Below are 12,285 nucleotides of genomic sequence, written 5' to 3' on the forward strand. Positions count from 1 at the left end.
TTATCGATTCCCCCGAGCTCTGCTCTGCCACCAGTACGAGACAGAACTTTTTTTTTTCTCCTCGCCATAACAGGCATGTATATTTCAAATATGCTGGCTTTCCAAACCTAGATGCTCAATTTTCCTCGCCCCAGTGTTCTCTTGACGAAACTTACGAATTTCCCCGCCACCCTTTTTATTTCTCCTTGCCTCAAAGATTGATTCCCCAGCCTCAGAAAGAAAAAGGCTTCAGACTCTCCAGTTTATTGAATTGCTTCTCGATCTTCCAAGTGTTTGTACAGTCCCTCTCTTTCGGCCGCGTGGTTTCGTTACTTGTGCAGTTTCTTTGCCTTTTCCCAACCCGCCCCTTCTTCGAGTTGTCGATATCAGTTCGTCTCGTCGGTGCCACTAGCTTTGTTTCTCTCGAACTTCCAATAGAGAGAGGGGAAAGAGAGAATATTTTGTGAGACTCCCCTTATCTTGGATGGATCCGCGTTGGATTCGCTGTATTTTGGCCCAACCGTTATTCGTTGGAGATTGAGGGGTGCGGAAGCACCGTGTACTCTAGAGGCTATCCTAAATTCAATTGAGAAAGATTAAAAAAGATAACCATGTCTGCTGACTTGGCAGTTGGTACAAAAGTCCCCTGCTGCCCTCTTCTTCCATGACCATGTTGTTAAGTATGTTCGCCGTCGCTTTCCGAGCTTTTTCTGGGCGTACAATCAGCCCGTCGATCGGAGAGCGTCAAGGTAAACGGGCGGTCAGAGTCAGCTGGCGATTCTTCTTGCGTTCTTCCATCTGTTAGGCCCAGCTGAGTCGGCCGTTCTCATCTGTAGAACTTATGACGCAATTCGGCGATTCCGGAATCGAATATCCAGCGACGACCGCGAGGATCATTGGAGTTGGGGGACAGGGTTGTAGAGCATCAAGAAGTAATCCAAGTAATCGATTTTCGCAGAGTAATAGAGAGACGTCCTGCGCAGCTGAATTCACTGATAATTTCCCGTATCTCCCGGTCAAACACGTCTACGGTGCGTGAGCGGGTATTTGGCTGTTGGTTTTCGCAGTTGGAACACGATCGCCGATCCCCGACTTCCATTAAATCCAGCCCGCTTCATTTGAAATCAACCACCTCGAACACCCCCCTCGTCATCTTCATCCCCGCTCCACACCACATCCATCTGATCCGCTACATATATATATATATATATATATACCTTGCACTCCAATCTCCCTTAACGCTTCAGCACCGCTCGCCCACCATTGCTTCCATACTCCGTCGATTGTTCGGCTCGTTCGCCGGACCAAATCCCGCAGCCATGAGCGCCGCAAAGCAAAAGGCCCAAACCATCATCGCGGACAACGCCGTCGGTGCGTCTTCCTACCCTCCTCTTTGTATATGCATCGAACTAACTCTTCCGCGACGAACATTAGTTGTCTTCTCCAAATCCTACTGCCCATACTGCAAGGCCACCAAGTCCCTGCTGTCGTCCGAAGGGGCCAAGTACTTCACCATGGAATTAGACCAAGTCGGTGAGTTTTCTTTTCCTTTTTTTTTCTTATCCTTTTCTTTTCTTTTCCTCTCCCTTCCCCCGGAATTCCATTTCGTCTTTACGGTGTGATTGTTCTATGGCATACGGAGTACTTTGGTGCTAATTTCACACTCTTTAATTCATCCAGATGATGGCGCCGCTATCCAAGCCGCTCTCGAGGAGATCACCAACCAGCGCACCGTTCCCAACATCTTCATCGACCACAAGCACATCGGTGGAAACTCTGACTTGCAAGCCCGCAAGTCTGAATTGCCGGCTTTGCTCAAGGCTGCTGGTGCGTTGCAGGCATGAGGAAATCCCGAAATCCCCGGAAAGTAAATCGTGTGATACTCCCTTGTACAGATAGCAGTAGCTGTTAGATTGCTGCTGATGTGATAATAAAGAAGCATCATATGGTTATTTGTTATGTCTTTGCTTTCCATAATTACGAAGCTCTTCTGATTTGAAATGGCCAATGGGTTCTGCGTGACATTCGTTTCTCGCCACACGCTGCCGCTTGACTTCATTTTCCACAGATGTCCGTTGATTGATCAGATATATCAAAGCATACCAGATGCAACTAACTTGCGGAAACCAATGCTGAGGCGAGTATCGTCAGATCTTATAAACGTAATAGTATAATACACAGTAAGCTGCATCCAAAAATGGAAAAAAAAAACAAAAGAAGCCGATAGGGACCTCAAGAAGCATGCAGCACTTATGAAAAGGAGAGGTCCACATTAAGTCCTCTCTTGTCTTGAACCCCGACAATCACGCAACCATTTGCTCGACCGTTCCCACTGGTCGCTCAACAATCCCCATAACTCCATCGATGATGGCCCTCCTCGCTCCGTCACTGGCCACCACCTTGCCAGCCAGATACTGCAGCCACAAGAGCCTGCTGATCCGCTCATCTAGAACTTCGCCCAGCCAAACACTCGGTTTCGCATCCCCCGGTTGATACAAGATCTCCAGCGCGCCTACTTTGTCCCGGAGGAGAAGCAATGTCTGGCCCTTTGGCACACTCTTGCGTCCGCCGCCGCCACCACCCAACAGCGCCTTGAAATCACCCATCGCCTCGCCAAACGAATCATCCGCAAACTCAGATTGTGGATGTGCATCATGTTCCTTCGTAGCAAGTGCTTTCGCTCTGACATTAGCCCTCTGCGCACGACCGGTAATCGCCCGCACCCATCCGTCGCGTAGATGTAAGAAATCCGTATTCCGCGTGGGAACGATCCTTATGGCCGTTCGTATCCCGCCTTCCTTGAGAATTTGATTCCACACTTCCTCTCCCTGTTCGGGGTCAAGAAGTGCCTTTTTCAAATCCTCTCGTTCCTTTGGCACCAACGAGGTTGCTGTCACGGCAGTTTCGTTGGGGACTCCGCTTATAGATGGCGAGGCTGCTTCTCGAACCAGACGTTGCTGCAGCGTCGCCATGTCTGAAGCTGCGATGTAGAAACCTACAACATAGACCTGGATATTGAGAAATGACACGGTGCGAATACCCAAGCCAAGAAGGTAGTAATCTTCTTCCTTCTCGCCACTCTTTTTGATTTCCTCACCGGGGGTCCGGGCGGATTGGCGACGTGAGTCGGGCGAGTCTAAAGACGCAGGTAGTCGGATCGATTTCGGGAAATGTGGGATCGTCGAATTCCCCGTGGAGACCTGCTCGACGCCGTCGATTATCACCGTTGAATCGTCCTTTGGAGCCAATCCCGGTGGGCCGTCAAGCTTTATGGCCCCGTTATCTATGCCATCTTTGCTATCATCCTTTTGCACTCCTTGCGGGAAATAGATGTTGATCACCCCGAACATGGCCACTGCGCACGAAGCCATCCCGGCAGCGGATAGGACAATTGACCGCTTATACTCCGTGTGGCTCTTGCGCCCGGAGCGTGAGGCATTTCGTAACGGATTTGCGGCGGCCCGGAGTGATCGTGACGAGGATAGGAGCCGAGTTTGCTGACGCTGTGGGAAGTGTCGTAAGGCGGACCCCGGGTTTGATCGGACGCACTGGCACAGAGTGCGGCGGATGGGGAGATGCGAGGACATGGTGGAATGGCCCGGTAGGATCTGACTCTCGTTTCTCAACGATTATCAGCGGAGGGGGGTTTGATCAGCTCAACTGACGAGCCCTTGCTGGCCTGGAACTCGAGAGACGCGGGAAGTGATGACATGAGACTGCGCCGGTTTGCACTGTTTGCATCAAGCTGACAGCAGCAAGCACTTCGGTGTACAGAGTACGAACGAACGAGAGCTATAACTATATTCGGTCAAACTCAGGAGATAGCTAAATGCATGAAATAATATAGCAAGAATCGCTGGATAAATGTTTGTTAATGCACCGCCTAGTCCTAACGCCGGACGATCTCGGATACAACTAGGTATCAAAACGCTTCAAAATACTTCTATCTGGATATTCTGAGCTTTGGATGGTGCCATCACGGCCCAAAGACCACAGTGGCTTCGTAGCAGTCTTCACAGACCATTTGCTCGCAAAAAGAACATTGCAAAATAATCGTCTTGTGCCGCGGCGTCTCCTCATCTGTAGATTCATCAGTTCCACGCCCTCTTGAGTTCGAAGGCTCGCCACCGCATCGGTCCCCTTTCGGATCATCAAGTATTAACACTCCCTTCCAGCACAGCTCACAAGCTACTTCAATCCCTGCCCAACACTTTTCCCCTATTATATAACAATGGCGGCATCCCCACGGCTCGGGCGCGCCCTGTTCGGGTTCTGAACCGAAATCGTACCCAGACTCCTCCCATTCTTGGTCTCCACCGGAATCAAGATCAGTTTCGGTCTTCTCGTCTTCGTCACTTGTGTCAGGACGAGAACACTGACTCTCCCTATTTCCGCAAATCTGAGTTGGTCGCCCGCAGAGCCAGCACCAGTTGTAGCCGCATATGCAGGCCATCTTGGGGCAGCCGTACATCTTGCGGATGCCTCTCCCGCATTTTGGACAGCGCTTTATCTTGAATTTTTGCAGCACTTCCTCGAGCTCCGTGTCCTCTTTGGAAGTTGGACATGGGCTACCTGGATGTGCGAGTTGTTTGCATACGCAACAAATCGGCACTGCGCATTTAGGACATGCGACGGTTGGAGAGGCCACCGCTTCTGGAACCAGTGATATCTTTTCGGCGTTAGGATCTGATAAATTCTTGCGATCCTCCGAAGGATGTGAGGCTTCCTTGGCAGTTGCTGGTTGAATAGATGACGCAGTTCCGTTCGATGCTTTCCCCTTTTTTATCAAGTCGGGATAGTTGTACTCCAGAGGCCGAGCATCTATTGGGAAGAGATTGTACGAGATAAATGCAGAGCACCTCGAAACAGGGCAATATACCCTGTTCGTCGTTCTAACTTCATCGTATTTCTCCACAAACAACTGTAACTCTTCATGACATAGGTATTTCCTGGCCAAGCCGGCATTGAGTGCACAACAGCATTTTGGAGGCATTTTAGACTCTTCGTCGCATGCCTCGAGGAACCATTTGCGAAGGCAAGAATCGCAATATGACGTCGAACACTGCCTACAAGGTTGCACCGTCTTAGTTGTCAACACATCATCAAGACATATCCGGCATTGTACCAAGCAATCCGGGTCGGTGCCCCCCTCAATATCCACAGGCGATGAAAAGAACTCGTCTGGATCCTGTACGGCTTGCTGCGTGCTGGTTTCACTGTCGGCAGAGGCTATAAAAGTCATCTTGCTCTAAGGGGTAGGGGAGCAAAACTCCTTAGAGGAGAAAGAAGGTTAAAGAGAAAGAGAGCAAAGGGAATATATACACGGTAAAAGAATCCAATGAAACTCATAGCATTGCCTGAAGCCAGTGACCACAGCAATGTGAAGAATATAATAATCTGGATGTAAAGAAAGAAGAAGAACAAGCAGAAAGGAAGGAGGATCACATTCCCCTCACAGAGGCCTGGCAGAGGAACTGCGCAGTATATATATCGGCACATTTTAAGCGGCTGATCGACTGGCTGGGATATTCCTGGGGGACAACCCCAAGGCAGCAGCGAGCCACTCCCACTAGTTAATAACACTGACATGCAACTAAGAAGGGCTAATATCCTGGATGTCCAGGCAGGTGGGTTGCAGACATGCAGTAATGGGGTCTTTCTTCCATAGTAGCTCAGTGACTCAACTGATAAGAGTCATATGGAAACTTTGAGGAAATAGAAAGCCAGTATACAGAGTATGTTGCAGACAATGTGAACCCGCCAACGGTCACAGTTATTTGTTGTGATCACAGAGGATTATATTTGCTTGGAGCCAGAAAGCCATTGCTCAATGCAAAAAGGATCCGAAAACACAGGTCCTGGGTATCAGAAGCCGCCAGTTGGTGGCCGAGCCGTGACAGGGTTGGGTTGGTTGACTGGTCGTTCGAGTCACCCGGGATAAAGGGGTTCACTTAGTACGAATCGGTGGCGCGGAAATAACTATGATGACCGTTGGAGCCAAAAGCAGAGCTAGTTTACAAGCGTGGAGATGTAGGCGTCAGCGGAGACAGGCCTTCTGGTAGTTACCTGGAATGATGTTGCAAGCTTTATCCTCCTCCCCGCCTTCGCTCGCGGGAGGCCGGTGGTGATTCTGTGAAAGTGTTGCAAACCACATTAATCTTCCCTGCAACGAGACTCAACTGCATCGCGTCCTCCGTCGCTACGCAGCGTGTCTCTCGACCTTGGCAGGAAAACAGGGCTGAGCTTACTTCAACCAAGCTAGTTAACTAGTTAGTTAGCCTAGGAGGCGGGGACTAGTGATGCTAGTGGGTTCGGCTTTGAATCTCAAGCTCCGTGTCCTTCCAACGCGAAATCACGAACCCAGTTCGAAGTTTTATATAATAGTGGAAATGCATTTACAATCACGAGAAAAGAGAGAAAATCATCATGAACCGTTAAAGTCGTTAATTTTTATTACCAGGGATCTAAAATTCGAGCGTTTTGATTCGAGGAGGCCGGCTACAATATCCTTATTATGGATGATAAGACCTCCATTGATTCACCACAACTCCAAATCTCACCCCGAGGAAGCATATCAGTGGATCGCACCAAATTATTTCTTAGCAGCCTTCTGAGCAGCCTTGGTGACCTTGCCACCAGTCTTCTCAGACTTCTCAACGGACTTGATGACACCGACAGCGACCTGTGAAGAAATAGATTAGCAAAGGACAGTAGATAGAGTTAAGTAACGGTGAACTTACAGTCTGTCTCATGTCACGGACGGCGAAACGACCGAGAGGTGGGTAGTCAGTGAAAGCCTCAACGCACATGGGCTTGGATGGAACCATCTTGACGATAGCGGCATCACCAGACTTGATGAACTTGGGGTTGTTCTCAACGGATTTACCGGTACGGCGGTCGATCTTCTCGAGGAGCTCGGAGAACTTGCAAGCAATGTGGGCAGTGTGGCAGTCAAGGACTGGGGCATAACCAGCACCGACTTGACCAGGGTGGTTGAGGACGATGACCTGGGCGTTGAAGGAGTCGCAGCCCTTTGGTGGGTCGTTCTTGGAGTCACCAGCGACGTTACCGCGGCGGACTTCCTTGACAGAGACGTTCTTGACGTTGAAGCCAACGTTGTCACCAGGGTTACCCTGGGTGAGCTGCTGGTGGTGCATTTCGACGGACTTGACTTCAGTGGTGACGTTGGAAGGAGCGAAGGTCACAACCATACCAGGCTTGATAACACCGGTTTCGACACGGCCGACTGGGACTGTTCCGATACCAGAGATCTTGTACACATCCTGAAGTGGGAGACGGAGGGGCTTCTCGGTGGGGCGGGTTGGGGGGTCGATGGCATCAATGGCGTCGAGGAGGGTCTTGCCAGAGTGCTTGCCAGAGGCGGTCTCCTTGTTCCAGCCCTTGTACCAAGGAGCGTTGGTGGAGGGTTGAATCATGTTGTCACCTTCGAAACCAGAGATGGGGACGAATGGAACAGCCTTGGGGTTGTATCCGACCTTCTTGATGAAGTTGGAGACTTCCTTGACGATTTCGTTGAAACGAGGCTCGGACCAGTTGGTGCTGTCCATCTTGTTGATAGCGACGATGAGCTGCTTCACACCGAGAGTGAAGGCAAGCAGAGCGTGCTCACGGGTCTGGCCATCCTTGGAGATACCAGCTTCGAACTCACCAGTACCGGCAGCAATGATAAGGATAGCGCAATCAGCCTGGGAGGTACCAGTAATCATGTTCTTGATGAAGTCACGATGGCCAGGGGCATCTAGACACTTATTAGCTCGTACGACAACGCAACAACTTTAAGACGGTGCCTGGACATACCGATGACAGTGACGTGGTACTTGGGGGTCTCGAACTTCCAGAGGGCGATATCGATGGTGATACCACGCTCACGCTCGGCCTTTAGTTTGTCAAGAACCCAGGCATATTTGAAGGACTTCTTGCCCAACTCTTCGGCTTCCTACGGGAGAACAACATCAGTAACCGACAACGTCTAGAAGTTTCAAGGTGGAAGATCAGGAGGCCTGCAACATGATTGGTCGAAATTGCAGTTGTGCCCAACGATGAAAAACTGGTGTTTTTCCGGGGTGTTCGCCATTGTGGTGGGGTAATTTTCGACGTAGCCCTCGCTTCGGCCGAATTACCCCACCAAAAAACACGGCGACGCAACACACAAGGGGTCTTCATAACAGCGAGAATGAGGCGCTTACCTTCTCGAACTTTTCAATGGTACGGTTGTCAATACCACCGCACTTGTAGATCAAGTGACCTGTAGCAATTGTTTGTAAGCAAAAAGCCCTTTGTTGTTGTTGTTGTTGTTGTTGTTGCGGTTGTCGTCGCTGAGACGCGTGGTGTCGACTTACCGGTGGTGGTCGACTTGCCGGAGTCGACGTGGCCGATGACGACCAAGTTGATGTGTGTCTTCTCTTCCTTACTGTAGAAACAAACTCATCAGTTAAACCGTCCTTCGAGATCATGGACTGACGGGATGCAATCCCACTTACCCCATTGTGAAGGATGTGTGTGATTTTTTTTGAAAAGAAAAAAAAAGATTTGAAGTCTTGTAGCTCTTTGGAAGATGCTAGAAGAAATCAGAACGAATGCTCAGATACTACGGCCACAGTGCGTAGAGGTGCTGAGATAGATGTTAGTGAGATGGAAGGACGATGGGAGGATGGAAATATATAGGGAGGGGGATGATACTCACTGAAGCAGACGGGGAGAGGAAGAAAAAAAAAGGAAAAAAAAATTTGTGTGGAAAAGGAAGAGAGAGAGGGGTTTTTGTATGGAGGGGTCAACCGAAGCACAACAGGAGGCGAAACCTTACTCGAATAGGCATAGTGGGCCCGAGGCGACACCGCTATCCCCCTTTGGGCTTATCAGAGCAAGGAGGGGCAAATCCGCCCCACCATCACGATGAAAATTCTGATTCAACTGTGGGCTTCTCCCTTAACAGCGCCGCACCTTGCGGCCTGCAACGAGGTTCAAATTCGTGCCCAGCAACGGCCTCCCTCCCTACACCGACTCGCACACATTGGCTCTCTCTCTTGACGGGCGGTGACCGGAATTGAGGGGCAACGCAAGGGGTCTGTCTCGCCCTCTCTTCCCTCTCTCCCGGACGGCCTGGGCCAAGATCAAATGCTGATCCCATGGCCGCAGGGCCTGACATTTGGTGGCGCTTCCTCTTCAAAATCTACCCCTCAAGGTTTTCCCGGAGATCCGCGACCAAAATGCAGACTCCGCTCGTCTTTGAAACGTTTACCCACTACCCAAAATGTACTCCGTATGTATGGCTACCTTAAATCTCGACCCTATCAAAAAAAGCGATAGAATTTTTTTTTTTTTACACTCGAATTGCTTGCCACACGATCTGCCACGTCTTTCACCCTGCCATAAAGCTTACATTCTCGCCTGACGTTCTTCCAATCGCAAGACAGCTCTCGAAAATAAGGATGTGGCGGGACTAGAATTCTTGGTTGGTTCATGTGAAGGTCACCTAATTCCACGCCCAAACTTCTGTAGTTACTCCGTACTAGGCATCTATCATCACACCTGATGACTCTTATAGGTTGAGTCCTAACACAGTTGCTGCGATCCAATGGTTGCCTCTACCGCGATGACACGAAGTATGAGTAATGCGCAAACCTTGAGCAGGTGATCGTCTCAAAATCGGTCGCAAGGTAAACCCCCCGTGTAAAGACGGCATCGGAAGAGAGGAGTTTTGTTCAGTTTTCCCTCCAGCGAGCTCCGCAGGTAGTGCACTGGAGTCTTCATGTCAGCAGGGGTGCAGCGAATGCGTAATTCAGAGGGAAGAATCCGTACTTTAAGGAAAGTTGTCATAGGTTCGTCCGCACTGCGGATCTGTAGCTGATAAAAGAAAGCACGGTCGCCGTCGCAGCCTTCCGCCGGGCATTGAGCTTCACAGCGTGGAGTAATCAGTCGGCGTCGAGTCATCTCGTCACATAGGACACATGAGCCACTCACTCGCCATGCTATCAGCGTTCTTCCATTCATCCTTTCCTCCCATCACGTCTGCTACCTCCTTCCGTTTCATTTCCGTTCGTTCGAAATATGTCCGGTCCAGGACGTACTGGTAAGGACAGGTACGGCATTCGAAGCGATTAACCCCGAGAGGATACTGCGACGTTGGGGGCCCTTTGGATATGGTCAACGCATTGCTGCAGTTTGGACAAACTGGAAACCCGTTAGCAGAGCCATCCTCGTCCGAAGCGGAATTTTTTGTTTCTTGGTGGAAGGGAGCAGACGGCTCACAGGTGAGCGGCATTTCGGCAAGGGTTCCTAGGCACTGTGCTATTCACGACCAAGTCCCAGTTCCACCAAAGGAATGATCAATTTCATTTTCAAGAGGCCAAAAATCAAAGAGCCAGCATCATGACTTTCCTACCCTGTTCACTCTTTGTTAACAGTTGTTTTCTCTTCAGCCTGTTCAAATACGCGTACCAGGGTGTCCGTGGTGGGGTTTCCATGTGCCGCGCGCCTAATTATGTATAACCTAATTAAACGCGGATATTTCACGTGCATGTGGGACATTATCGGAATATCATTAATCCCGCCTATGATAAGCGCCCGTTCCTGTCCCGCTATCCTGTGTGCATCATCATCGCCGTATCGAGACTGTCAACAAATACCTCTTGGGTGCTGCTCTCCGGACACCTGACAGCTCTAGGCGCCCGATTTTCTTTTGGATACTGTTGTTTTTCGCATATCGTTACCGTCCATCAAATGTTTGATTAGCCCCCTCATTTTGAGCTCGAATAACCGGAACCCCGCCTTTCCGGTCATCTGTCGTTGTAATCGGGTCATTTCCCACCAGTTCTGCGCGATCCTTTCTCCAGAGCGCTTCTTCCCTCTGTTTCCTCATTCGATCGACGTTTGTCCGCTGGATTAGCGCTTGGGTTCACCGTTTGATCACCTCGCGGCTTTTGTTTTTTCCTTTCATTCTCAACTGCGCATCAATCAGCCTTCTACATATTGAACCCTGAGCGTAAAGCGAGCAAAATGGCTGACGAAGATGTGAGTGCGCTTCTCTCCCTACCGCCCTGACAATGCTGACTTGAATCCTTCGGCAAGGGCGCCTTTCCAAAGGAGCTTGTCGTCGAGGCTTGCCGACGTGATCAGCCTCATTTGCTGGAAGAGGTGGTGAACGACAATTTCGCAAGCAAGTCCAAGGAAGAAATTGCAGCATTCTTCAACGATATCACAGACTCCATGGGCAATTATGCTCTTCATATCTGTGCTATGTACGGCAGCTGTAAGTCATTGTAACCACAGTTTCTCTCACACTGTGTTGTGCCCCAACTTCTTCAACCAGGGTTATAGACTAATTACTTGTTCTTCTTGACGTAGATGACGCGATGGATTGGCTTTTCGATGTAGAGGGTTTCGAGTGTGATCCCCAGAATCGAATTGAGAAAGACACTCCTCTGCATCTGGCCGTTCGCTATGCCAACGAAGAGGATATCAAGCTTGGTCTGGCAATGGTCAAAATGATGCTTGAAGCTGGCTGTGACCCCAGAGTCCGAAACAAGGCCGGGAAGAAGCCCGTTGACTTCACAATCCCTCAATACAAGGAGGTCAAGCTTGCATTGCAAAAGGCAGAGTATGCCCTCCAGGAGGGAGTGGAGCACGAGGGCCAAGACGAGGATTCGGATGATGGGACGAGTGGCAGCGACGGTGGGTGAAAAAGCAATTTTTGGGTGAAATGCACGGGTTTCATATGTCAGGCTCCATCTGATCCCCCCGCGCTTTACAGAAAACAATTCCTTCTTCTTCCCCACAGTCAGGAAGCAGTGAATATTCAAATTTGACTTTGATTTTATATGATGATACGACGTCTTTTACTTTCAACATGAGCATGGCATGGTGTTCGGCGAACACATGAGGCCTGGAAGATTCGAAAAGCAAGACAATAAAAAAAGACAAGGAAAGAAAAACGAGTACTGGACCAGATCGATTTGCTACGGGTAGTAGCCAAAATCTCCCAGGAATGTTATGGCCTTTTTATCTCCAAGAACCCAGTGTTGCATCTCTTTTACTTTTTCTTAAATATCCTTTGCAAGTTTGACAATTACGGGCATATTTTTATCCTAGCTCCGCATAAACTACTTATTAAATCAGAGGTATAAATAAAGTGTCAGTTTTGTATTAGGATAGATCGCGCCGAATACCAACCCCCCAGGGAGAACCCGAAGGGACTCCACTTACATCTGTCACTCATACGGCCTTAATATTCGCCTTTAGTCTTCTTCCCCTCCGAAGCGAATCTTAACCCAAGGCCTTAGGCACGCC

General features: G+C 49.7%; 7 protein-coding genes across 7 annotated transcripts; 3 read left to right on the top strand and 4 right to left on the bottom strand.

Moving 5' to 3' along the window:
* Nucleotides 1-649: 649 nt before the first annotated feature.
* Nucleotides 650-1,018, top strand: CIMG_13733 (uncharacterized protein; the record flags this gene model as incomplete). The annotated part of the gene is made up of 2 exons (XM_004446333.1): nt 650-659; nt 816-1,018. 2 exons carry the CDS (start codon nt 650-652, stop codon nt 1,016-1,018), a joined length of 213 nt encoding a protein of 70 aa, XP_004446390.1.
* Nucleotides 1,019-1,158: 140 nt separating this feature from the next.
* Nucleotides 1,159-1,935, top strand: CIMG_13734 (glutaredoxin). The gene is made up of 3 exons (XM_001244263.2): nt 1,159-1,350; nt 1,414-1,512; nt 1,660-1,935. The coding sequence occupies exons 1-3, from the start codon at nt 1,299-1,301 to the stop codon at nt 1,821-1,823; spliced, it is 315 nt and encodes a 104-aa protein (XP_001244264.1). The 5' UTR covers nt 1,159-1,298; the 3' UTR covers nt 1,824-1,935.
* Nucleotides 1,936-1,973: 38 nt separating this feature from the next.
* Nucleotides 1,974-3,647, bottom strand: CIMG_03706 (uncharacterized protein). Its single transcript, XM_001244264.2, has one exon. It carries the CDS (start codon nt 3,564-3,566, stop codon nt 2,283-2,285), a length of 1,284 nt encoding a protein of 427 aa, XP_001244265.1. The 5' UTR covers nt 3,567-3,647; the 3' UTR covers nt 1,974-2,282.
* Nucleotides 3,648-3,803: 156 nt separating this feature from the next.
* CIMG_03707 (uncharacterized protein) lies at nt 3,804-5,907 on the bottom strand. The gene has a single exon (XM_001244265.2). The coding sequence runs from the start codon at nt 5,219-5,221 to the stop codon at nt 3,956-3,958; it is 1,266 nt and encodes a 421-aa protein (XP_001244266.2). The 5' UTR covers nt 5,222-5,907; the 3' UTR covers nt 3,804-3,955.
* Nucleotides 5,908-6,404: 497 nt separating this feature from the next.
* Nucleotides 6,405-8,485, bottom strand: CIMG_03708 (elongation factor 1-alpha; the record flags this gene model as incomplete). Its single annotated transcript, XM_001244266.2, has 6 exons — nt 6,405-6,661; nt 6,720-7,738; nt 7,798-7,936; nt 8,187-8,245; nt 8,340-8,410; nt 8,481-8,485. The coding sequence occupies 6 exons, from the start codon at nt 8,483-8,485 to the stop codon at nt 6,572-6,574; spliced, it is 1,383 nt and encodes a 460-aa protein (XP_001244267.1). The 3' UTR covers nt 6,405-6,571.
* Nucleotides 8,486-9,219: 734 nt separating this feature from the next.
* Nucleotides 9,220-10,400, bottom strand: CIMG_03709 (RNA polymerase III subunit C11). Its single transcript, XM_001244267.2, has 4 exons — nt 10,249-10,400; nt 9,961-10,170; nt 9,799-9,893; nt 9,220-9,737 (listed from the first exon to the last, which is right to left on the bottom strand). The coding sequence occupies exons 1-4, from the start codon at nt 10,259-10,261 to the stop codon at nt 9,702-9,704; spliced, it is 354 nt and encodes a 117-aa protein (XP_001244268.1). The 5' UTR covers nt 10,262-10,400; the 3' UTR covers nt 9,220-9,701.
* A 207-nt stretch (nt 10,401-10,607) lies between these two features.
* CIMG_03710 (ankyrin repeat protein) lies at nt 10,608-12,147 on the top strand. The gene is made up of 3 exons (XM_001244268.2): nt 10,608-11,010; nt 11,068-11,248; nt 11,344-12,147. Exons 1-3 carry the CDS (start codon nt 10,996-10,998, stop codon nt 11,676-11,678), a joined length of 531 nt encoding a protein of 176 aa, XP_001244269.1. The 5' UTR covers nt 10,608-10,995; the 3' UTR covers nt 11,679-12,147.
* Nucleotides 12,148-12,285: the final 138 nt, after the last annotated feature.

This window comes from Coccidioides immitis (genome assembly GCF_000149335.2).
Source record: "Coccidioides immitis RS genomic scaffold supercont3.6, whole genome shotgun sequence".
Classification (NCBI taxonomy): domain Eukaryota; kingdom Fungi; phylum Ascomycota; class Eurotiomycetes; order Onygenales; family Onygenaceae; genus Coccidioides; species Coccidioides immitis.